At 47.1% G+C, this 26,376-nt stretch overlaps 1 protein-coding gene across 4 annotated transcripts in view; it reads left to right on the top strand.

Annotated features, from left to right (window-relative positions):
• The window catches only part of TMCO4 (transmembrane and coiled-coil domains 4), a 488,865-nt gene that overhangs the window by 318,026 nt on the left and 144,463 nt on the right, over positions 1-26,376 (top strand). For all 4 annotated transcript variants that reach the window (XM_069240165.1, XM_069240164.1, XM_069240166.1 and 1 more), the window contains one exon: positions 3,307-3,391. In XM_069240165.1, the coding sequence (XP_069096266.1) occupies positions 3,307-3,391 (85 nt within the window). The remainder of the gene's footprint in view (positions 1-3,306; positions 3,392-26,376) is intronic.

The raw sequence follows: 26,376 nt of genomic DNA, 5'->3' as shown, positions 1-26,376 counted from the left end.
TACTTATATACTCTATTACTCCTTCCTTTACCCTCTGCGGGGAAAACACTTCTTTGAAGAAAAACAACTTGTGACACTCCGAGCCCAATACTAGATGGTGGACTAATGCACAGCATGTGAATCTGCAGCAGAACATGCCACGAACAGATGGACACTGGGTAAGTGACATTTTCCAAATATATATATATATATATATATATATATATATATATATATATATATATATATATATATACATATATATCCAAAATCACCAATATTTTTAATCAAATCTGTATTTCAGTAATTCACACAGTGCAATTTTTAATGATTATTTTTAAAATGTTTAATAACGTTTCAATAAAATTATTTGTTGCAGTGCACACCCTAGAGTGCCAGTATGTTTCCCGTTTCGGGAAATCTTCATTATATAGGTATATGTTGCGGGATTCATGCCCACAGCAGAGCACCAGCACATTGGTTGAAAGTGGGCGCTTATGTATATATATCTCCAAGTTGTGCTCGCAACTGGGCAGTTATAGTTAGGACCACGTTTCCGTAGGAAAAGCATATCTTTGGTTAGCTAATTACTTTGGAACCATTTGACGAATCTTCACAAAACTTTTTTTTAAGAAAAATGTTCCTCCACCTTTACTCCTTCCTGGAATGTTTTGGGGTGATCCGGCTAGCTGTGGCCAAGAAAAAGGTGAGGGGGGACAGTTCCCAAAATGCATTTTCCCAAAGCAATTTTCCTTAGAAAATGTTCTTCTTCTGATCTAGAGTAAATCTGTAAATCTTCAAGAGAAAACGCCTCTTAACTCTTCCTTTTTCCACTTCTGTTGTTTATGCTTTCCATTGTGAAGGGTGTATTGTTGTCTCACTACCCTGTTCTCTATGCATGTCTCCCTGGCCTGTCACGCCACTGCCTTGCAGTGGCTCGAGCATCTATCTCATTCATTCCCCTCACATTTTTCATCTCTCCTGCCCTATTTTATATACTTGCTGTCTGCCTCTACTAGAATACTCCCTCAGCCTGGATGAGCACATCACAGTGGCAGGTACTGAGGAGCATTTTCGTTGGCCAATACCTCGGCACTTGCAACAATAAAAATGTCACAAGTTTTTGCTTTCTACTTTCAGCTTGGGGAAGCTACAGAGGCTTCCCCAGGCTGCCCTTATTACACTCTTAGTGCAGTGCGGGTGAGGGGGGCCCACACACTGCGGAGGCCTGTGCAACAGAACTAAGATGTAGATGGAATCTGAGGTCATGTGACTGGGATTTATGGAAGGTGCTGAATATGAGGAAAATGTGGGATTTGTGACTACAAAATGCGATGACTTTTTTTTGGAAACTGAGATAGCACTAGTCTGCAGAAATAGTGAATATTTACAAACTGGAAATACATTTCTAACGCTTGGAAGAGAGCACTGACGAAGCAGCAGAACGCCGTGAAAAACGTGTTGACTCGGCTCCTCTATGGAACATTTGGATGGGCTCTGATCATCATGATTCAAAATTGAGTTTAATATGGACTAAGTCCATTTATTGGCCTGAATGACCTATTAATATCCAAGACACAAATTATCAGACAGATTGTGTTTATGAGATGAAGATGCTATGGAAATTGCCAGCAAACTATCAATTTAGTTTCTTCAGGATATAAGATAAAACCAAACTCGTTTGGGCCTTTAAATATGTAGATTAGAAAGGTTACTGACTTGAAAGTGTTTTGAAGGGTCATGTATTCGATTTAGCCTTGATTGGATGTACGAGTCTATCTGCAAGGTTTCTTTTAGGAGTACAGTATATGCCCATGAGCGCTGCTGTCGCCTAAGAGACAAACAGAATAAAGCTGTCTGCACACCCCCCTACTAACAAAGAAAGAGAATTAAACCATCTAACTTCACCATATACTTGTTAGTAAAGAACTCAAAGAAATTTCCATAAAACACTGTCCATTGTGAACCGAAGGGAGGTACCTGCAATGCCCCCTGATGTTGTGAACTGAAGTAATTCAGCTGCACTGTCGGTCCTGTTGCAAACTAGAAATCCACCTGCGCTGCACACAGTCTTCACATCCAGTGCTTTGGGCTTCTCCAGTCGAGCTTTGCATACCTTGTACCCATACCCCCTTGCATGGATAATCTGATCAACGTGCAATATACTGTATGGCTCCACTTACATGAACTTTGCCCCCGTTTCATTAGGTGCTCTGTTTTCCCCTTCAACAGTGTCTGTCCAGCGCAATAAAAAGGTGTCTATTTTGCCTATCACTGAAAACTACGTTCCACTCTCAGAGAAACTTTGTTCTCCTGTGGGTTGAGTTTTCGATGCCTCCTCACCTAGAATTTTGTTCTCCATGCCTCTGGTACTCTGTCTCCTCTCACAAACTCTCTGTTCATTGGGTCAACAAACTGTAATCTATAACAGTGCTTCACTTAAGAATTCTTAACCAGTTCTTCCCTGTATGTTGGTTTGGTGGTACCTCTAAAGAAGGCGACCAAGCATGTTGAAATCTAACTTCACCCTGCTTCAACGGAGAAAACAACTTCAGTCTGCTTGGCCATGTCTGGTTTACACAAGAGCACAAGCGACCGTAGACATATGTTGCATTATTGACCCCATCAGTGACGTGAGGTCTGAGTTCCTAGGCAGGGCAAATATGGGACCCATGTTGGGCCATAACCCTCCCAGTTATTGAGATTCTCTGGAACAACAAAAAGTGCAAAACTTAAAAACATGAACCAAGGCATCATAGTTATTGTGTCTTTCACTTTTGATGTCCTTATTGCTTTACATACTTCATACATAGATCTGTTTTCCTCCTTGCATCAGTGCTCTGTGGCACTGGGCTTTTAGAGTCATTGTTCCCCTTGTACTGGGGTTCAGAGGTCTCCCACCCAGTTCCCTCCATATTCTTCTGGGAGAGCGTTTCCTCATGGAGCTTTATGTTCTCATACAAGCCCTTTTCTGGTCCAGTCCCCAACTGCACCTCTGCCCCTAAAACCACCAGGAGCTCCGTGTTTCCCAGAGACATTAATGATATCTCTATTTAGTACTGAGTATCCCATTATAGTGGTGTTTTTTCCGTATTCTATGGAGCTCTGAGTATCTACCATGGAACACTGTGCCTCTTCAACTGAACTATAGTTTCACCTTCGACCTGGGTGCTGTGATACCCCACAGGGTTTCTCATGGTGCCCTGTGCTTCCTTTGGGTTCTAGGTTCAATGCACACGTGATTGCACCTGTCCATGTCCTCTTAACCCAGTACTGTTTGTTACCACATCTCTTTATGAATTATGCCTTCTGTATGCTTTCTTCCAGGGAAGGAGGCCTGTTACCCTGGTAGGCTTCAGCCTAGGAGCAAGAGTGATATACTTCTGTCTGCAGGAGATGGCTCGAGAAAAAGGTAGGATAATTTCTGAATGGCTTCGTCCAATAGATGCAGAAGGTCTTTCAGTGCAGCAGCATGTAATTAGCAGGAAGTACACCTAGGTATGATATTACAACAGTGCGCTGAGTTTGCAGTAACTAAGGGTGGTTGTGATTATAAGGCCACTGATGGTGGGATGACACATAAAGAATCATGAATATGGTTGTCTCTGGGACAGGGCTGAAGACTCACTGAAAGCATTCTAGGATCCAGCATTCTAGGGCCTGTTTTGGGATTAGGCTGGGCACTAGCTCTATGGTATTAGAAAGTGGCCTTTCTTGGGCTAGATACCTGCCTGGATTTCCTCTGGAGAGTTTGAACTAATGTGACATTGGTTCAGTCCAAAGCAGTCATAATGAGGGACAGCTATGGCATTTCTTTATAGGACATTTGCTTTTTATTCTGCCATGAACTACCAGATTTGGGAAATGGTTTAACCTGGCAGAGCAATGTCATGTACGCTCTGCAGGGACATTTCAGGTCCAGAGAGCCGTTGGTATAGTTTATTGAGTTGATTGTTTGGCTGCACTTGAAAAGTCAGATATAGAAAGCAGAACTCATTGGTGAGCTACATTTTGATTATCTGGCTATGGGGTTAGAATCAGTTAATCAATACCTTCTACTTGATTTGTAATTCAGTGTGGAGAGAATAAAAAGTCTAGAAATCCACCTCCGGCAGGAAGGTAGTTGAGGTATCTTCCTGGGTTAAGGTAACTTACCTTAACATTCCAAGGCCATATGCACCTCTCACTCCATCCAGGTTGCTGATATTGAGTGTTTGCTTATGTGTACTGGAACAGAGACATAAAGCTTGAGCACTGTGGTGAGGACGAATGGTGGACCTCCGTGTGTGCGTGCGTCTATGTCTGCTTACATATTGTGTGCCACTCTAGATAGGTGTGATTGTCTGTTCATCTGTGGGAAGATGGATGTAATTGTGTGCCTTTGTGTATGTGAATTCAACTATGTTTGTATATTCCTATATGCATGCCTTTCAGATAGTGTGTGTAGTGTGGGTGTGCGCACCTTAGTGCTTAATTTGTGCTTGTTGTTTCCGGTGTTGAGCACCGGCACTTATTTTTGAGGGCCGGTGCTTGCTCTTCTGCCTTAAGCATTTGCTGCAAGCAAAAGACACATATGGGAAAGATGGAGGAAGGGAAAAACGAAAAAGCATCACAAAGGTAGAAAACAGAAAGCTGCAAGAGTGAGCTGAAGGGGCAGGGAGTGGCTTTATATGGATTGCAGAGGCCCGAGATGGGTTGAGGATTACGCTGCCTCAGTATTCTGTGTTCCCACATTTAATTGCAGCAGCCCCGTGTTTAAGAGGAGGGCTTTGGGCACTGCAGTGCTTAATTTGTGCTTGTTGTTTCCGGTGCTCAGCACCGGCACTTATTTTTTAGGGCCGGGGCTTAGTCTTCTGACTCAAGCATTTGCTGCGAGGAAAAGACACATATAGGAAAGACGGAGGTAGAGAAAAACGAAAAAGCGTCACAAAGGAAGAAAGTAGTAAGCTGCTGGAGTGAGCTGAAGGGGCCGGGAGTGTCTTATATGGATTGAAGAGGCCCGAGATGGCTTCAGGATTACCCTGCCTCAGTATTCCGTGTTCACACATTTAATTGCAGCATCCGCGTGTTTAAGAGGAGGGCTTTGGGCACCAGCACCTTTTTATTTCCAAATTAAGCACTGGGGCACTGGCACCTTTTTATTTGCAAATTAAGCACTGGCGCATCTCCGTTGCCATAACTCTGTGTTACTCTCACCTTTAGTGGTATATGTGTGTATGTATGTGTATACAAATGTGTGCTTGGGGAAATGGGGAACCTGGCATGGCAAACTGCTTTTTAAATACTGGAGCTATGTATACGCTGGCAACAATGTAGGGATTACTTGCATGAGCAGTGTAGAAACTGGTGCAGCAATGCATACTTTTCATATTGGTGTGATATGGAAACTGGCATTGCAATGTGTTCCTCATGTACTGAAGCAATGTTTAAATGGTCACGGACACTTATGCATTACAGAGTTGGGCAAAATGAACACTGATACGGCAATGTGTTTTAAATATTTTCATAGTAGTGTATGCTTTACACACGGTTACAGTGTCTAGCTGGCATGGCATATGTGCTTAACATGCTGACTTAAAGAAATGTGAATGTGTCTATAAGATACAAGCTTAATGTTGATATTGTCATCAGCACTAAGTAGACGGAACTCAGTCTGATGTTGAAAAACTGTCAGTCAACTAAAGCTATATTAGTAACCCGCACAATAGCGAATACTGCTGGCACCTTGATACTGCCCCTGCAACACAGTGGGCGGCCTTTGTTACAGAGTAGCCCCAATTTATTTGGGCTGAACCACATCTATACTGACAACCATGTCATATTGTTTATTGCTCATGTTGTCCTGGCACCAGTGGCGACTGAGTTGAAGGATGGCAAGTAGTGCTGTCACTGATGTCAACTCATTAGCAGTACTAATCATAAATATTTCCGTTGGTAATACTGTGCATTTGTAACATTTAAAATTGGTAATGCTGGTGAGAGAAGTTTGCTTTGTTAATGCTTTTTTAATGTAGATTTTACCAGCTATAGTAAAAGTCTGAATTTTGTTAAGGGCTCAAAGGAGAACATTATGCTTTTCTATTTTATTGTATTCTGATAGCTATCAGCATCCAAAACCAACAAAGTTTGCTATCCAGATTACATTGCTCAGAATCCAGAACTTTCATAATCATCAAAGGCTAAAGAAGTTGCACCGATGTGGATGTCTTATATCAGGATCCCTGCAGCTGTCATGAATTTGCTCCTTGTCTCTCGCAGAGCCTTCTGTTTCTTTGACGATCCAGTGCAAGTCCTCAAATATCCTTAACAATTCCTTTTCACATGATCTCCCAATGCATATACTGTTTTTCTTGCAGTCTTGACCTAGCAAAAGAAACATTACCTCTGAGATGAGTTGGGAGAGTTAAAGCACCACACTGTTGGCCCTGTATGGCCTATTACATCATTGTGAGTACACACTATCCTTGTAGCTAGTGGTGTGATAATGCTCACTTCAGTGTGCACAACATAAGTTAGCCTTTCCCTTACAGTTGCCCGGAAAATCAACATTCATATTTGAAATGAGACAAGCATTATGGTTGTTCAGTGAGTACTTACCGGTAGCAGTACTACATGGTTGATGGACTCCCTTGACTAGTTTGTCATTTCATGTTGTCCTCTAGTTGTGCTCCTGCTAGAAAAAACGTAGGTGAAAGGGTTTCCGAAGACTACGGAATCAAACACATTTCATCCATAATGGGGTAATTGTAGCCTTTGTCCTCCTAAGCGAAGTTAACAACTGTCCCCTGGAAGATAATTCGACATTATGATAATTTTCAAACACCAAGTAACAAATAGCTGCATATGCATTAGGAAAGCAAGTATTAAAACCGCCATAAGCATTAGTCTTAGTTCTTCTTTAAATTAAGTGCCAAAAATGCCTAGTCAGCTCAACAGATAACTGTTTCAAAGAATGATTACCATTATCAGACCACATTTGAAACAAAACAAATAGTTTGGACATACCGGACATACCTCATGGTGTGGTATACTCAGCGGTAGAAAGTCTTGTTTAGCTATCTGCCTTAAAAAGTCAAGTAAGTCACAGTTGTTTTCTAATAGGAAACAATAACCACACATTTACCTGCAGAAATTGCTGATCTGAGGGAAATCACAGTTGTGTATGCCCAACCTGAGTCTGCCACTTGTGAAAAAGCCTTAATACTATGGACCAGATCTGCTTAAACCAGATGCTAGCCCCTCTTCTAACCACCAGCTATGTCAAGCGTACAGTGCTGATTCTTATAATTGTCACTAACTGCAACATTCCCTCACCTACCTATGTATCGGGATCATCCTGGGAGTTTTTGAGAAGAAACACATTCTGAAAAGGATTAGAGAATCCAAAGAAATTTGAACAGAAACCTTGATAATGCAGGTCAGAATGGTAAGGTAAACAGCAACAATACATTCGGGCCCTGATTGAGGGGACTAGCATGAAAAACATCATAAAGGTTGGAAAAGTGTAACTTGCCCCCATACTACAACTTTAAAAAAAAAGCCTTCATCTTTGAGGCTTCCAAGTCACCGTGCCAGCTTAAGGACTCTGGTACCAGGGTATTGAGGCATAAAGCAGAAAGATCCATGACAGAGGAGTGTCCCATCCTCATGAGGAGCTTAACTAGACCTCTTCCAGGATTCAGTCTCTCTACTCCAAAAGTATTGGACTACCAGTCTTCAACATTGTTCATAAGACTCAGCAGACATTCTGTTTACATATGTTTTCTGCTTGTGGTGATATTGTGCAGTACATATAATAGTCAAGAATCCGCCAGTGCCTTAGATCTTGTCCCCCCAGAAAAGATTTATGAATCCCCCTGCCAAGACTTTGTCATTAAAGAGGGGCTACAACTTTGTTCTCGGTCTTTGGTCATATTCTAAATGCAAAGGTTGCAGCAAACAACTGCACACAATTAATATGATTGATATGAAGTCAGAGCTGATCATGTAGCCAGTTGAGATGTTTGTTCATGTTGCCTCGCATGTGGATCATATTTTGTCTGATTCTATTTTTAGATCTGGGATCTTTCTAAACATGTCTCAGCTGTCCCATTCATTCATCTTATACTGTCATCACAATCATTATGTGAAATCTGCTCTGGACAAGCAAGGCATTTCTGACCGCATGGTTCTACCACTGCTGCCTGGCCCTGTAGTGTAAAGGTCTGTGAATTACATTTTGGCTTGAAACCTCTAAAACACTGACCGTTCCGTTGAGCTCCCCAGAGTTTTTGCATTCTCTTTGGGGGTCCTTCAGTACTCCTTCCAAAATGATCAGAGTTTCTGTGTTGAGCAAATTAGAAGAGACGTTTTATATATCCATGGTGAACCCCAAGAAATCTGTGTTATTTTTAATGGAGTCAGAAAGACTTCTCGTCTTTTATTTCAAATTCTAAAGCCTGTAGAAGACTACTTGCCATATTAACCTGTGTCCCTAATGTCCTTGTGTCCTGCCTTTAGAAGATCATGTTGTCTAGGCATGTAATCATTTGGACCTCTCTTGTCTGAAGTAATGTTACCTTGATGTCAGAAGTTTAACAACCCACTATGGAGCTGACATAAAACAGACTCAGGCTGGGAAATTCCCTCACCCAAACATCCCAGATGAAATGGAGGGATTTCCAGTTTGGAGGAAAACCAGACTGTCTGGTATGCATCCTTGAGGTCCAGCGAAGCTAGCCGGTCTCCTTCGCGAAGAATGTCACCTTGGAAGTGAATTTCCTTCAGTTGGATGTAGTGCCACAATAGCAGGTGGTGAAGGTGACCAGGCGTCCCGGATTTGCCAGGACAGGCTCAGTTTTTCACCAGCTGTCCCAGCAGATTTCAGGAAATCTAGCTCATGTTTCGGTTTTTAGAGAGGGTTGCCTGAAAAAGGTCGGAGGTGCCTTTTTATATCCTCCAAAGCAGGGCTATTTAGCAGCTGTTATAAGAAAGCAATTTCATTAACCGGCATTATACTGGCTTGAAAAATTTCATTTTATTTATGTTCTTAGTGCCCCTGCTGTAATTCCATGCTGATGAGCGCTGTTATTCTGTGCGCTCAGTTGAAGTAAAATTGTAGTCCTCTTTTTATTTTTATGAAATGTCCCGGTTTTTGACTGTAAAATTCTGGCCACCCTACCTGTGGTGAACTCTCTTACGTTTTATGATTTGTCACAGCCTTTGACCTTTTTCGGGACCAGAAAAGGTTTTCTGATTAACCCTGTCTGTTATTGGCTTCTGTTGACAATGGCCCCCTTTCCAGTGAAAACCACAATTTCTACAGAGACTCTACTACTCTCTTCCAGTGGAAAAACAATGGAATGAGGTAAGGCTGGCTGCGACGTTGTTCAAGGTCCAGTGTATTTTTTTTCCTGTAGCGGGCAGCACACACTATGCAACCTCTTAAATTTTGATAGGAAGAAGGGAGGCCTCCATGTTACAAAATGACCTAAGATCCTCCGTGGGTGCTTGACCATGCCCCCTTGCGCAGGTTGAAAATCATGGATTGTTTGGACCAATGTGTTGAATACGTTGGCACACTAGAAATGTTCTCGGCAAACCCAAAGGGCTCATCCACAAATGCCTTTTCTAAAAACTCAAAAAGGTTTTTTGATATGACTGGCTAGTAAATGTGTTAACATATTTACTTGTAACTTTAAAGAACAATCTCTAAGAAAGAAAGTCAGCATTGACAGTTTTTGAGCCACTTTCATAAAACAGTCATGGACCATTCTGTAGTGATTGCACAGTTTACATTACTAAGCACGTGTCTGGGCCTTTGTACCCAACCTCTCAGAACTCCAGCATTTATGACCATGTCAGGGAATTTATTTTCATATTCCATCTCAGTGATCTTTGTAACTCTCCTCTAAGTACAAACATTTGTGCTGGCCGGAACTCCACAATCTGTCCACCAACATCACAGGGTCCATTTCTGGATGTGCTCTTACTTTTGGTTTGATTCCGTGGCATAGCCATAACATGCTGCATTCAGGCAGTTGCATTCCTTCTTTTCCAGCTTTTTATCGCCTCGCAGCCTGCATCTGTGAAACCCAGTAACAAGTATTGGTACTGACCTTCTCTTCCATGCATCAAGGACCTGTCAACTCACCTCATCTTCTCTTTCTTTCACCACTTAGCAGCTTGCAGATTATTTGGCTGTGCTCCATCCTGGGTGGAGGGTTAGGTACTCATACATGCTTACTATTCAAGAAAGCAGTGTGCAGTTTATCATAGGGGTCACCGCAGTTTCCCTTTACGTTTTAAGTTTAAAAGTTGTATTGACAATGGAACCTTCATTCAAAATGTCAGCCACAAACCGGGTCAAACCAAGCGCTATTCAGCATCACGTCTTAATCATGATTTACAAAGACAAGAGCAGTGTTGACCGGCCCCCTGCTCCATTATTCCAACCCAATCTCTACCCATTAGGCACCACCTTAACATCAGCTGAATTTGCTGTGAGGTGGCACAGAAATAACGGGCCCAGTTCCTTGTCACAATTTGTCCAACTACTTTTAGCCCACGTTTGCTTGACATGTTTAAATTTCACTTTGTATAATGTATTTGCTGGGGCCCCAATGCTTTGATTGGTGCAAGCAATCAGAGAATATCCTATGTGTGAAATCGGTGGGCAACTCATACAAGTGATAGCATCAGAGGCTAGAGGTGGCCACCATTTGAAAAACAGACCTACCATATGACCGTGATGCCCAATATTTTAAGGAATTATCAAGGTGTGAAGGAGACTTCCAGCTGAGACCTCCAGGTAGACAGGCTTCCAGGCACACACAGGCACAAATAAATATTTGCTTGGCATAGATGATTCTCCCTAGTGCACAAGTCTATAAAACTTAAGTTGAGGGGGAAGATAATGAGCATTTCCAATGTGCAGTGATATCACAGTAAGTGATAACAGAGGCAGTGCTGCTATATCTATGACACCTCCACTCACATCAGGGAAATGGGCTTTTTTCCAATCAGTGCCAGTTCAATATTGTATTTGTTTGCAGAGAGGCAGTTCTATCTTAACTTCAAATAAAAATAGGTTTATAAGTTGTATATACCTTTTTCTCTCTTTTCTTCTGTTTTATCATTGAAATAAGGTTCTATAAGTATGTTTTAAAAGAACATATCTGTTTACATATTAACTAATTTGTGAACAAACTGCATGTGGCAGGGTTAAATTCTGTCACTGCTAACACATCTGTTCATCTTTCCTTTCTTGATTGAGTAGACGTTAGAGTGGATGATAACAATTGCAAACCAATAAAGTTCTATATAAAGTTTTTATTAATATCAAATTGTAGTTATACAAAAGAATCATTATTTACAAAGTAAATACAAAGTCAGCCCTAAACATCTTAAGCACTCGTTCATACACATAAATGTCACTTCTAGAGGCGCCACTGGGAAAGAGATGTCAACAACATAAAAAATATAACAAATAATTTCACCAAAGTGGTTTTGCTGTGAAATTCCCTGTAGTTCCTGTAAGAGCAACAACATAGGACGGCAGAGGGGTACCAGGAAAAATCAAATTCCCGTAGCTCCTACTTTTAAGGCTTACCTCCTCTCCCAGAAGAGCATCCGCAATCCTGCATCATCAAAGCAAACCCCCACCCATCTACCCCAAAGGACACTTCATTCGTCATTTGGGCCACCCAGAACATGTGATGCTAGTAAAATGCTGGCTTCGCCGAGCCCACCTTCGAGTGGTCAGGTGCCTTCCTACTACATACCACTTTCAGCTTCACTGAGCAGCTCACAGAGGCCATTAATTCCGCCCCCTCCTTTCTAGCATTTCCTGCTCAATAGCAAACAAGGCCTTTTCCTGGACAAAGCGTTAGGGCTATGGATAAAGTGAGAAACAAGAGTTGCATTTCCCTAATTTATACACTTCTTTTTAGTATCACCATATGCAGGATCTGAGCTTTCCATTCTACTAACTGCACCATTAAACGCATCACCAGATATAACTTCGGACATCTATGCCCTGGGGTAGAATCTACAGACCTTGTGTACTAAGTCAACCTCAGCATGTAGATCATGATCCAATAGTATGGCTAGGTCCTCTTTTCTCTTCCCAGGTTGGGACGCCATTCCAGGATATCCGCCAATACACATAGCTTTCTGAGATGGGTGTCTCCCTGCTAAGATTATTAAGCATTTCAATTTACTTTGCTACGTCCCTCATTATGAGTGGCTCTGTAAATGAGGATCATCCCAATTTCCTGATCCTCCTCCACACTGCCACCAAGCAGCATACTGGTTATAGTTGCAGATAGCTGCTTCCATCTCAACCTAAGGATGCCTCACCATCTATTTGCTGGTGGCTTCTGGATGGCTCTCCTGTTTCCACCACTGTGGATCCACCATGCCTTCATCTGGTTGATAAATGAGTGCCTGACCACCCAAACTGTTTTGGGCAGAGCGCCTGCCAAGGCAACAAGAACAATTGTCAGTTTGCTCCAGCACGTCCCTTCTTAGTCACGCCATTTGAAACCTCACTTATGTTTTGTATGTTTTGGTGGCTTCTGGACAGTGCGCCTATTTTGCCACCACCGTGGTTCCACCATGCCTTCATCTGTTGAATAAATAAGTGCCTGACCACCTAAACTGTTTTGGGTGGGACCCTTGCCAAGGCAACATGAACACTTGTCAATTCGCTTGCAGAACATCCCCTTCTTCACTACGCCATTTGAGGCCTCACCTAGGTTTTGTACGTATTGGTGTGCCACCTTCCCACTGCCTTGATCCCAGCATCCGGCATCCTGTATTGTGTAGCCGTTGTTGCTGCCCCTATCCTGAATGAGTGGGACCCAAAGGAGGAGGAAGGTGGGCCCGCCCGCCCAAGAGCTTTGTGCATAACTGCGGTGAATTGAAATCTGCTCAACAGGACCCATTCTTGTGCCTGAAGAATGGACTGCCCGCAGCAGGACGCGCTACCACATAGGCATATGGGTAGCACACTGGGCTGTATTTGGGGACTTCTATGCAATGCAGTTGCACCCAGGACCCCTTGCCTTGCTAGTCTGTTTTTGATTTCCGTAGTAGGCGCTCCAACTTTGGTACACTTGCTTGACATCCATTGCTTGCGGGCATGCTGTGCCCACCTCCCTTCTTGCTGGGGCTACCCAACTCGCTTACCCTAAAAGCCCCCAAAAAACACTGTAGTGAATGCTGCTTTAAACAAGGAACCTCAACCCCGTCTACTGCTACCTCCTCAAGTGCATCCATTAGCATGGTCAGATACATGAATTTAGGGGGGTCTTGTGTTCTGTCTTTTCCCTTATAGGTGCTTCCAGCCTTTCATTGCTGCCCTGCGAGGCAGTGGAGTCCACTCCTGTGCATATATACTTGAAAAATGGGCCACTGACACTAAGTGAACAAGTGCCCAAGATTTTGATTTCTTCTGTAATCATGCCCAATTAATGAAGCATTCCACGGCCCCAACCTTGGTTCCAGGGTCCCCCAGTGTCTGGAGCACTCTCACTTGCATCAATGTGCTAGCATGCTTTCTATATCGCCTTGCTGCTCCAAGTTTGAGTGCATGATCAATCAGCCTGGACAGGTCTGCTCTGCCAGCACCCAGAAATCTTCCAGGAATTGGGGGTCATCTATTGCTAGTTTCATGAACTTGCTCATCTGGGAACAAGAGAGTGCATATGCTAGTGATTTCTCTACCCCGAGAACGTGCCTCACGATCATGTTGAAGTTGCCCTCTAGTTGCAAATGAACCATGCACCTCAATCACCTTATACCTAGCTGTCCAATTGTTTATTGCTTATTGCCTGTGCCAGTCCCCCGGTTGTCTGACTTGAGAGTGAGTTTAATGTCTCTCAGCCTACCCCTCCAAACCGTTAGCGCCACTACTATGGGGAAAAGCTCAAGGAGGTCCTTTGTGATGCCCAACTTGTGCCGTCTCTTGGGCCACTGCCCCATGCTCCACATCCTTCCAAATGTTACATCAAGGCCCTGGCTACCTGCTGCATCTGTGAAGAGAGACTTGCCTGGCTGTCACCCATCCTTCTCTCCATATCAGAAGACCATTGAAATCAGCACAGAATGAGCCCCACATCGCCATGTCTCCAGTTACCTCTGCCTTGAGCCTACTGGGATGATGCTTCTCCCGCAGACTGTCAGCTGGGCCAGGCGATTTTGGAAAACTCTTCCTGCTGGTATGACCCTTGCAGCAAAGTTAAGCCTGATAATCAGCCTTTGCCCCTACTGAAGTATGGTCTTCTCTTTGTTGCACAGAACCCTAATCTCATCCCTTATTTCGCTAACTTTGCCTTCTGGTAGTCTGAATGTACCCGCCACCGAGTCTACCTCAATCCAGATGAACACCAGCTTTGTTGCTGGGCACACTATTTTCTCTGCTGAAAGTGGCACGCCCAGTTCTGCGGTTGTGTGTCCCTGCAGTCCCCCTGTCCCTGCCTGCTCCATGAACAGGAAATCCTAAAGTTAATGTAGCTTTTGTGCTGGTGTCATTTGTGCAGGGCCCATTCCAAAAATGTGCTGAAAGGCTCGAAATGTGAGCAAGACAAGGGATCACCCCATCTGCTTTGCTTTGTCAAAGTACGTCTGCCCTTCCCATTGGAAACCTAGTAGGTGGAAGCAATCCGGATTTACTGGGAAGAGATGGAAAACATATATTTTTGTCCACCTTTGCCATGAAGGATCCTCTGCCCGTTCCCCTTACCAAGTCAATGGCATCCTCTACGGATGAGTACTTCTGGGCTGATCCTATTGTTTATGGGCGCTTACTCTGGGAAAGATAGATGATGTACAGGTCTGAATTGTACTGCCTGAGTTTTGGTACCACACGAGGGGTGATATAACCAGCCCCTTGTTGACTGGTGAGGGTAGGTGGCCCTCTATTCACCCCAGGTCCTTCTTCTTTATCTTTTGCCAGAGTATCTCTGAATGCTCCAGGGCACTGTGCCAGCAGTGATGGCATGTTCAAAAGGAATTGTTAAACCTTTCTCAAAATCTTTTACTAGTAGGGTGGCATCCTTTCTGTTGTTGTACCAATTGGCTAGACTACGGAGCTGGTGTGTGTTAATGGGGACCTGGCTCGCTAGAATCATTACCATTCCTTGTGTTCTCCACCCCCTGACTAGCCCCTCCCCCAAAAGATCTGGCCTCTGCTAATGCTCCTTTTTCTTTTCTTTCTTATTGCTCTGACCTTTATTGCACCTGCATCCTGAAGCTGGAGTAGCCCCTCCCCCCCCCAGGATGTTGAGCATGCTTGCCTGAATTTGCATGATGTGCTCCAGGTGCACTCATCTAACTCATACTACCAGCATATTGCTGTGTCTGAATGTGCTTTCCAACTGCGATATGACTTTGGCCTGTAAAATGACCTCTGCTTATCCTATCCCCCCTAAAGGGGGTGTTCCAGAAGGGCTGCTCTCTTCTTCCTGCCCAATCCTTGACCTCTTTTACTACCCTCATCTTATGGATGAATCCGGAGATGTCCTCCTCATCCCACTCTGTCAGGGTGCGTATGCACTTTTAATCAAAAGCTCTTGTCTCAGTCCAACCATGCCTCCCCAGGAAATTGTCTGTATGCCTCATGGATTTTTGTTTCATATAGCCACAGGTCTGCCGCACAATGTAGGAATTTCTCAACAATAATGCACACCATTATTCTAAATGCATCAATCCAGTAATCAGAATTTCTTTCTTAATGTACCCTCTTTTTCTCTCCTTCTTTATGTCACATATTGGTAATTCTAAACCCTCCAGCTGAATTTATAATAAGGAAAATATATCAATAAACTACTTTCTACAAATGCTTTCTTTCACTGGTAGTGGGATAAGGTTCACCAAGCCCGTTGTCCTTGTGACCATTTATGGTTGCCCTGGCATGGGCCTTGCGTAACCCTCTGGTGCCTGCCCCATCAGAGCTGGGTTTATAGCCCTCTGAGTGTTGCTCTCTGATGTGCCTCCCGCATGCCACCAAGGGTGATGCGATCCCCCTTCCATTGTTGGGTGATGTGCCTGGGTCACCCCTCTTTTTGGCTGTCCTTCTCCACCTGCCAGAAGACTTGGCCCTAGTATCTTCCCCCAGCAAGAGGACCCGTGCCCCTTCACATGCCATGGGAGAACTGGCATACTCCCCTCCTGTGATAGCTCACCTAGTGCTCTCTTCCCTTGTGTTGTAGCTGAACCGAGGTCGCCCCTTTGTTGGCTCTCTGTTTCCTCCCTGCCAGAAGACTTTGCCCGGTATCTCCAACCAGCGGGAGGGCCCGTGTCTCCTTTGCATGCCATGAGAGAACTGACGCTCCCCCATCCTGTACTAGCTCACGTAGTGCCCCCTGTGCTTGTGTTGTACCTGAGTCTCTGGACAACAGTGCAAATTATTTTAAACACTCTTGAACTATTGTGCTGATATGCTCACCATGTGCCACATTGCTTTTGGCCCTTTCTTTGGATCCCACCATCGCTGGGATGGCTGCAGGTCCTTGTGTTCTATCCTTTTTCTGAGTGGCCACTTTCTTCTCCCCTCTACTTGCGTTCCTCTGTGGGTTTTGGGGCCTTTGCTTGGTCTTCAGTTTGCTGCCTACATCCTTGGCGTCTCCCACAGCTGATGACCTACTGGAGCTCTCACCTGGGTCCTTCCCCAGCTAGTGCCCCAACCAGTCCTTGCCATGTTTTGCAATCGCCACCTTCGCCAGATGCAACATCACCTCTACCTCGCTTGGCTGCTCCCTTATTTCTTGGTTCTCCAAGCTCCCTGCATGTGCAGTTGACCTGGTTATGTTGCCTTATGACTGTCCCCTGGCCTTATAACTACTGCATTTCATGTTCAAGCTATGAAGGGTGGATGCTTATTCTTCATTATTGCATATGATAGCTGCTCCACACATCTCCTGCGTTCGTAATTATAAATTGTAAATTGTATTTATATAGCCTTTACTACTCCCTGACAAGGCGTTGAAACGATTTGTGGTGAGTAGTGTGCTACTTCTATATCCAAGATTAGAGTTTAATAGTTAGTAGATTACTACTTTTTTACCTACTTTGTGCATTAGTTGTGTTAGGTTTGTTCTCTTGATTTCTTGTGTGTTTGGTAGAGTTTAGGGTAGGGGTAGAATGATTGGAATACATTTGAAAGGGCAAGTAGTAAGTTTTTTTGTGCATAGTGGTGTATGTGCCTGTTAGTTGAGTGTCAGGGCTAAAACAAAAGGGGAAAGTTTGACAAGGATGTTTGGTGATTCATAGTTTTACGGTTTGGAATGAGTTGAACAGAGAATGTTTGAATAGCAAATACCTGGATTTCATTTACAAATTCATATATGCACATGGCAGTTTGTAACATTTTATATCCTGGAGAAATCCCCTCTATATAAATGCCCATATGTGCTTAGAAGCAGCAATGATTACATGGTTTGTTGTGTTCATTTGTCTTGATGTAGGACTTTTTTTTTAAAGGCTTTATCCATGCACCTGTAAGTACTTAGAAGTAGCAACTATGACTTTTTTGGTATTCATATCTATTGTGTGGTGTCATGTCCATTTTTTCTTATATAAATATATCTGCTTATAACGGGAAGCATGGTTCAGTGTACAATGACATGCATAACTGCAATTTCATCTACATATGTTTAGTATTATAGTTTGCCATGTCAGGTTATACTGTAGTGGTACACTGTTGTCGTATGAGTATAGTTTTTGTGGGGAAGGGGAAGAGCCAGCACTTGACCAGTCTTGTGAAGCTAAGATGGTTGTCAGTCGACTTTGTGTTTGTGGGTAGTGAATTCTATAGTTTGGATGTTTGAACAGAGAAAGAGGTTCTACCCATGTTTTTTTTATTTTTTGTATGTAGGAATGTAGAGGCGGGGATCCATTTTGAGCATGGGTTCCTTTGCTGTATGTATTTGTTGATTTTGTTCCTGATGAAGAGTGGTCTTTTGTCATATATTGCTTTGTGTGTGATAAAAAGCAGCTTGAAGGTGAATCTTCTGGCAACTGGGAGACAGTGTACAGCCCTCAAAGGAAGGGAGGTCCGTGCTTGCGCCTTTTTGTGTAGGAGGAGACTAGCGGCAGCGTTCTGAATTCTCTATAATCTTCTCCTAGTTTACAAAGCTGAACTATGATACAGACCATTGGCAAAATCCAGTTTTGAAATCAAAAGAGAGATTTTAGCATGAACCTTGTGAGATAATCCTAGGTATGAGAAGATTATTCACAGTGTTTTCATTATGAGAAAGCTTGATTTGGTTCCCTTATCAACTTCACAACTTGGCGTCCATAGTAATTCTGAGGTTTCTTACCTCCTTAGGTATCTTTGGTGGTGGTCATAGATCACCAGGCCAAGTGCAGAGAGGGTCATAGGTATTCCTTTCACCCCAGGTGAGTACTTCGGAGGCATTCAATTTGAGGTGGCTCCTTGTCAAGAGTGATGTTGAGTTCCTTTCTTTTGCGAATGTTCAAGGTCTGTGGGTTAGGGGTAGTGATGAGGCATGGGGGTCATGTTGTATGGCTCTGAATTGACCAATGGTTTAATTTAATGGATTTTAATGTGGTTCCATGTATAAAGGGAATCTAGGCTACACTGAATTGTCTTTTAGTTCACTAATGAGATTGTCATCAGGGTGCGGGCATAAATGTTTTTAAGTTAATGTTTAAAAACTATCCTTTTTTAAAAATGCTTCTCAATGCAACGTTATAATTTGATCTAGTGAGATGAAACGGTCCGCATAATAAATGCTCAGCAATTGCTCATATAGAGATAACCAACAATGGGGGTCATTACAACATTGGCGGTAAAAGGCGCTTACCGCCGTGCAGAAGACTGCCAATACACCGTTGCGGCCGTGGTAGACCGCCACAGCTATTATGACACACATCTCGGAATCCTCCGAAATTCAGACACCCACACAACACCGCCACACCAAAGGTCAGTGATAAACTGGCGGAAACAAATCCTCCACGCCAACAGAAACACGCCCATGCTATTACGACCCACGAATCCACGCGGTGGTCTTTCAACCGCGGTATTCCATTGGCGGTACACACCGCCGCTCTCAAAATACTCACACATATACAAAACACAGCCACATTGGACAATTACAAATACACACACCTGATACACATACAAACAACACTCCCACACACCCAATACAATATAAAACACACACCCACATCACCCACAAACCCCTACGACCAGAAATTCTGAAAGAAGGCCAGAGAGAGAGCACAGCAATTGACAACCCCATCACACAGAGGCACACAACACCATAACCCACACAACATCCACGCACAAAACACCACACACCACTACACTCACCACACTCATCACCACATACACCACCCCACACCTCACCCACACCACCTCATGGCACGCCAAAGACACCCCTGCTTCTCCGAGGAGGAGCTCAGGGTCATGGTGGAGGAAATCATCCGGGTAGAGCCACAGCTATTTGGCTCACAGGTACAGCACACATCAATAGCCAGGAAGATGGAGTTATGGCGCAGAATAGTGGACAGGGTCAACGCCGTGGGACAGCACCCAAGAAATAGGGAGGACATCAGGAAGAGGTGGAACGACCTACGGGGGAAGGTGCGTTCCACGGTCTCCAGGCACAACATCGCGGTGCGGCGGACCCCCACCTCCTCCCCCAGAACTAACAACATGGGAGGAGCAAGTCTTGACCATCTTGCATCCTGAGGGCCTCGGAGGAGTCGGTGGAGGATGGGACACTGGTAAGTCAAATCTCAACTATCATATCCCCCACCCTACCTGCATGCTCTCACACACCCCCACCCTCACACCCTCCCCTATCACTCCAACTCCTCACATATGTACCCATAACACAAGCTACCCATCCCAACAAGCCCTGCATGACACAACTAAGCATTGTCACCCCTCACTGAAGCATGCTCACTGCACATACCCAGAACAACCCCCCAACCATCATCACACAAGCCCCCACACATGAATGCGTGCACTGGGGTTCACGCACACCCACCCATTGCACACCATTACACACACACATGCAATAATCATGCTCTTATGCCCCTGCAGGAACCCGAAGGACCGTTACCACACCAGAGGGTCCAGACAACACCACTCCACCCACAGAAGAGGCCCACAGTGACGAGAGCAGCTCTGCCCTACTGGATCTTGATGACCAGCCCGGACCATCGTGGGCCTCAGGACAGTCGGTTCCCCTTGCACAGGCACAGCCCAACACCGACCTTCCACCCTCTGGTAACACCAGCACAGCACCCACCCAGCGGGCCCAAACCTCCCTACCCAGGACAGGATCATTCAGCGGTGTGTCCACCACTACAGGGCACCCAGGGTAACCCACCACCCCAACAACAAAAGGGACCTGGGGGCAGTGGTAGTGGGCACACGGTCCAGGGGACGGAGGCACAGGAACATAGGGGAACTGGGAGGGCTGCTGTGCGACAGAGGGAGGACAGGCCAAGGGAACCAACTCTCCACGAGGCCCTCTCCTCCATCATGGGAGCCTACCACCACTCCCAGGAGATGATGGCGACGGTCCTGGACAAGTTGCAGGAGACCCTGCGCCTGGAGGAGGAGCAGTATTTGGGGTTCAGGGAGGAGCTCAGGACCATCGGCTCCACCCTGGGCACCATCGTAGGGGTGCTGAAGGACATACAGCAGACCTTGAGGGACACCGTGGCACTCCAAGGGGCCCCTGACACTAGCCAGGATGATGAAATGCCCACCACCTCCGCCAGCGCTAGTGGACAGGACGCCCCGCCACAGGACCACCACACCAGCACCCCATCCCCTGCAGACGGACAACCACCATGCAATCGGTCCCTGAGATCCAGGAACAGGATAGAGCAAGATGGCAAGACCCCAGCCAGGAAATGAGACCACCCTGATTGTCCTCCCACTGTCCCACTTTGTTACCCTGTCCATATTCGAACAGCCCCAGCTCCACTTCCTATGCCCAGATGGGCAGTGCACCTGTGAGACTGATAGACTGGACTCTGCCATGGACATTCCTCCACCATCCCCCATCGCCATTTTACAACCCCTCTTCATTTTTGGAGCACTTAAATAAACACCCTTGAAACACAAAACAATCTGGAGTCTGTCTATGATTTGGTACTTTGTATTATCAATGACAGTGTCCTAATGGCTGTACCATTGTGAGGCTAACATACCTATGTCACACATCACAAGCCCATGAAGGATGCAAACAGTTGACACATAGGTTACCACACCTGGGAAACTGTAATGGAAGGGTACAACTCAGTTAACAAATAGTGATTGAAATGGAGGAACAGGATAGAGGTAGACGTGTGAAAGTTAATGTAATGTTAAACCAGAAAATGTTCTCACCTGTGTGTCACTGGAAATATTGCTGTATGACTAATTCCCTGTTGTCGTTTTCTTCACTGTCCACAGGCTCCACAGCTGCTACAACACCGTCATCTGGATCATCCTCCTGCAGAAAAGGCACCTGGCGTCGCAAAGCCAAATTATGGAGCATGGAGCAGGCGATGATGATGTCGCACACCTTCTTCAGTGAGTAGAATAGGGATCCACCTGTCATTTGGAGGCACCTCAACCTGGCCTTCAGGAGGCCAAAGGTGCGTTCTATCACCCTCCTAGTCCGCCCATGGGCCTCATTGTAGCGTTCCTCTGCCCTGGTCCTGGGATTCCTCACTGGGGTCAAGAGCCAGGAAAGGTTGGGGTAACCAGAGTCCCCCAATAGCCATACACGGTGCCTCTGGAGTTGAGCCATCATATCAGGATGTAGGCGTCATGCACTGAGCCAGGGAACATAGCATTTACCTGCGAGATGTACTGGTCTGCCAAACAGACCATCTGGACATTCCGGGAATGATAACTCTTCCTGTACACCTGTTCACTCCTGTGGGGGGGGACCAGAGCTACATGGGTCCCATCAATGGCACCTATGACGTTGGGGATATGTCCAAGGGCATAAAAGTCACCTTTCACTGTAGGCAAATCCTCCACCTCAGGGAAAATGATGTATCTCCTTACGTGTTTCAGCAGGGCAGACAACACTCTGGACAACACGTTGGAAAACATAGGCTGGGACATCCCTGATGCCATGGCCACAGTAGTCTGAAATGACTCACTTGCAAGGAAATGGAGCACTGACAGCACCTGCACGTCAGGGGGGATTCCAGTCGGATGGCGGATCGGTGACATCAGGTCTGGCTCCAACTGGGTACATAGTTCCTGGATAGTGGCACGGTCAAACCTGTAGGTGACGATGACATGTCTTTCTTCCATTGTCAACAGGTCCACCAGCGGTCGGTACACAGGAGGATTCCGCCATCTTCTCATATGTCCCAGCTGACGGTGCCTACGAAGGACAACAGCGAAGAACCAGTCACTATTCCTCCAGGTATGTACCCATAGTTACACACAAGACTACACCAAACACAAAACCCTTCCTGTATGTGTGTTGAGTGTAGGCCTAGCTATGTGTGACGCAGTAGTAAATGAAGCCATGTGGGCCCCTGAAATGGCGGCTGCCTGACCTCTAAACTGGGACAATGGGATTGTGGGGTAACTGCGCTGGCGTTGCACACCTTCGCGGTAGGCGGTCGTAGACCGCGGCGCAATGCTGCATTGGTTAACATTGGACCCTATGGGTCCCAGGAGCCAATGAACAAATGCGCCGGCTGCGATGATGCTCACTGCCGCGGTCGTCACCGCCGCGGACGTCACCGCCATTTTCTATCTGTTCAATCACTAGATACCTGACCTTCGACAGGAGAGGACCTACACTGCTAGTGCTGCTGTGACCTCGGTCTGGAAGCGACGATGGCTGCTGCGTCTGGGGAAAGGGCCCCTGCCTTCACTGCACAGGAGTTGGAGAAACTTGTCGATGGGGTCCTCCCCCAGTATACGCTACTCTACGGTCCTCCAGACTAACAGGTTAGTACACAGGGAGCACGTTTGTATGGGCTAGGCCTGGGTGGAGAGGGCTGGGTGGAAGAGGGAAGGGGGCAGAGTTCATAGAACATTAATGCATGGGAATGAATGGGCCACATGGCCGGAGTAGGGAGGGGGCCACTCACATTGACGGTGCAGTTGGTAATGACTGTTCCTCTTCCCTTGTGCATGTCATGTAGGTCAGCTCCCACCAGAAGAGGGACATTTGGCGTGCCATCGCCAAGGAGGTCCGGACCCTGGGGGCCCACCAGAGACGGGGCACCCACTGCCGTAAGAGATGGGAGGACATTCGCCGCTGCAGCAAGAAGACGGCGGAGGCTCAGCTGGGTATGGCCTCCCAATGTGGGAGGGGTGCCCGTCGCACCATGACCCCCCTGATGTTCCGGATCCTGGCGGTGGCCTACCCGGAGTTGGATGGGCGCTTGAGGACATCACAGCAGACACAAGGGGGTGAGTACACTCTAAATCTGCGGACTTTGCGTGCAGTGGAGGTGTCTGGGTGGGGGAGGTGGGCTGTGGGTGTCCCTAGGCCAGGGCGAGTTAGGTAGGCAAGGCCCCTCAGTAATGTAGGCCTTGTGGCACTCAACCCCACCTCAGCAGAGTGCCAAATCGAGGTATAGTTGCCCCTGTGGCATCGATGTGCGCAGATGTCCACCATTGCCATGTAGGCCACAACCCAGAAATTGCATGTGCTGAGTGCAGGAGCACGGCGTTATGCAGGGGGCTGCTGCGTCTGTCTTGTCCGCCAACGGTAGCGGAATGCCATGCACTAAAACTCTCTTTCTTCTGTCTCCCCCCCCTTTTCCTGCTCTCCCTGTCCTTTTGTACATCAGCATCAACAGGCGGAGGTACAGTGGCACCGGAGCACGAGGGAGCTGCATCCCACATGGCCATGGAGGGCCACACCACGGACTCTGAATGCACCAGTGGGCCGGAGGGCGAGGGGAGCTTCACGTCGGCCACCGGATCACCAACCAGCGACACAGACTCGTCCACCGATGGGAGCTCCCCTGTGGTGGCGGCACCATCTGTGCCCCCCACTTCAACAGGTACAGCCGCCACCTCCCCTACCAGCACTGCCCTCCCAGCAGCCCCTCAGCGTTCGCCCCGTGCTTGCTCACTCAGGAGGGTGGGCATCACCTTCGCCCCAGGCACCTCAGGCCCTGCACCAGTCACCCCTGCTGCCCTCAGTGAGGAGGCCATTGACCTCCCCAGGTCACTCACTGTTGGGCAGTCTACCATTGTGAATGCCATCCATGGTGTAGAACGAGAGTTGCAACACGGTAATGCATTCCTGGAGGGCATTCATTCTGGTCAGGCTGTCCTTCAGCGAACCCTGCAATCTCTGGCCTCAGCACTGATGGCAGCCATTGTCCCTGTGTCTAGCCTCCCCCCTCCAACTTCCTCCACCGAGACCCAATTCCCTGTACCCCAGCCCATCCCAAGCACACCTACAGACCAGCATGCACACAAGTCAACACCCAAAAGTAGCTCAAGCAAACATAGGCACCACACATCCCACAGGCACTCACACAAGCATCACACCCATACAGACACAGCAACATCCACTGTCTCCACTGTGTCCCCCTCCTCCTCTTCTCCCTCCTCCCTCCCAGTCTCGTCTACACACACACCTGCATGCACCACATCTACAGGCACCATGAGTCACACAAGGAGACCCAGCACCCCATGCCGCTCACCTGCACTCACCACCTCCACTGCCATGTACACGTCCCCTGTGTCCTCTCCCAGTGTGTCTGTGACGCCCCCTCCCAAAGTACACAAACGCCGGCAATCACTCACCCAACATCCATCCACCTCACGACAGCCTCCAGTACCTGCACCTGCACCCAAAACAGCTAACGTGACAACTCCTACAACCACCTCCTCTTCCTCCACTCCCAGACCCCCTCCAGCTACCCATCCCAGTGTTCGTCAGAAACTGTCCCTGTGTAAAATTGACCTTTTTGCCCCCACCCCCCTCCCCTCCAATTCATCAGTCCCGTCGTAGCGCCTCAGCCAAAAAGCCTCCAATACCAGTGGTGGCTGTTCAAGGCTTGTGGAGTGCACCGGCCACAAGGGCAGGCAGTAGGACCCGGAGCCAAGGCACTGGCAGCCCACCCCCTGTAAAGGCTCTAAAATTGGAGAGTGGACGGCGGGACCGTGTTAAGACTCCTGGTGGGACTACAACTGACATGGGTTCGAAGGGGATTGGTGAGTCAGCTGTGACTCCAACAAAGGTGGGGAAGGTCCAGAGGAAGTCTGCCCAGCCTGTTGTGAGTGTCACGGCGGAGAAGGGCGCCATCATTTCCGGCGGTCCAGACACAACCGCCAGCACCGTTGTCACTGGTCAGGACACCACCGCCAGAGTCACAGCCCAGGAGGGCACAAGTATTGTCACTGGTCCAGAGACCACCGCCAGAGTCACAACCCAGGAGGGCACAAGTATCGTCACTGGTCAGTAGACCACCACCGGAGTCACAGCCCAGGAGGGCACAAGCATCGTCACTGGTCCAGAGACCACTGCCAGAGTCACAGCCCAGGAGGGCACAGGTATCGTCACTGGTCCAGTGACCACCGCCAGAGTCACAGCCCAGGAGGGCACAAGTATTGTCACTGGTCAGGAGACCACCGCCGGAGTCACAGCCCAGGAGGGCACAAGTATCGTCACTGGTCCAGAGACCACCGCCAGAGTCACAGCCCAGGAGGGCACAAGTATCGTCACTGGTCAGGAGACCACCGCCGGAGTCACAGCCCAGGAGGGCACAAGTATTGTCACTGGTCCAGAGACCACCGCCAGAGTCACAGCCCAGGAGGGCACAAGTATTGTCACTGGTCAGGAGACCACCGCCGGAGTCACAGCCCAGGAGGGCATAAGTATTGTCACTGGTCAAGAGACCACCGCCAGAGTCACAGCCCAGGAGGGCACAAGTATCGTCACTGGTCAGGAGACCACCGCCAGAGTCACAGCCCAGGAGGGCACAAGTATCGTCACTGGTCAGGAGACCACCGCCAGAGTCACAGGCCAGGAGGGCCCCGGCTGCCACAGCCCCGCAGGGCAATGATGGAACGTCATGCCACACACCAATGCCCAGTGTAGAGAACATCATACCACACACCAATGCCCAGTGTAGAGAACGTCATGCCACACACCAATGCCCAGTGTAGAGATTGTCATGCCACACACCAATGTCCGTATCAGAACCGCCATGGCAAAGCACCGCTGAACAGGGCAAAGACCGCTGAACAGGGCAAAGACCGCTGAACAGGGCAAAGACCGCCATGGCAAAGCACCGCTGAACAGGGCAAAGACCCCTGAACAGGGCAAAGACCGCCATGGCAAAGCACCGCTGAACAGGGCAAAGACCGCCATGGTGAAGACCGCTGAACAGGGCAAGGACCGCCATGGTGAAGACCGCTGAACAGGGCAAGCACCGTGTAGGAAT

Source organism: Pleurodeles waltl, chromosome 6 (genome assembly GCF_031143425.1).
Source record: "Pleurodeles waltl isolate 20211129_DDA chromosome 6, aPleWal1.hap1.20221129, whole genome shotgun sequence".
Taxonomy (NCBI): domain Eukaryota; kingdom Metazoa; phylum Chordata; class Amphibia; order Caudata; family Salamandridae; genus Pleurodeles; species Pleurodeles waltl.
The sequence above is the reverse complement of the archived record's forward strand: the minus strand, read 5'-3'. Positions and strand labels throughout refer to the sequence as shown.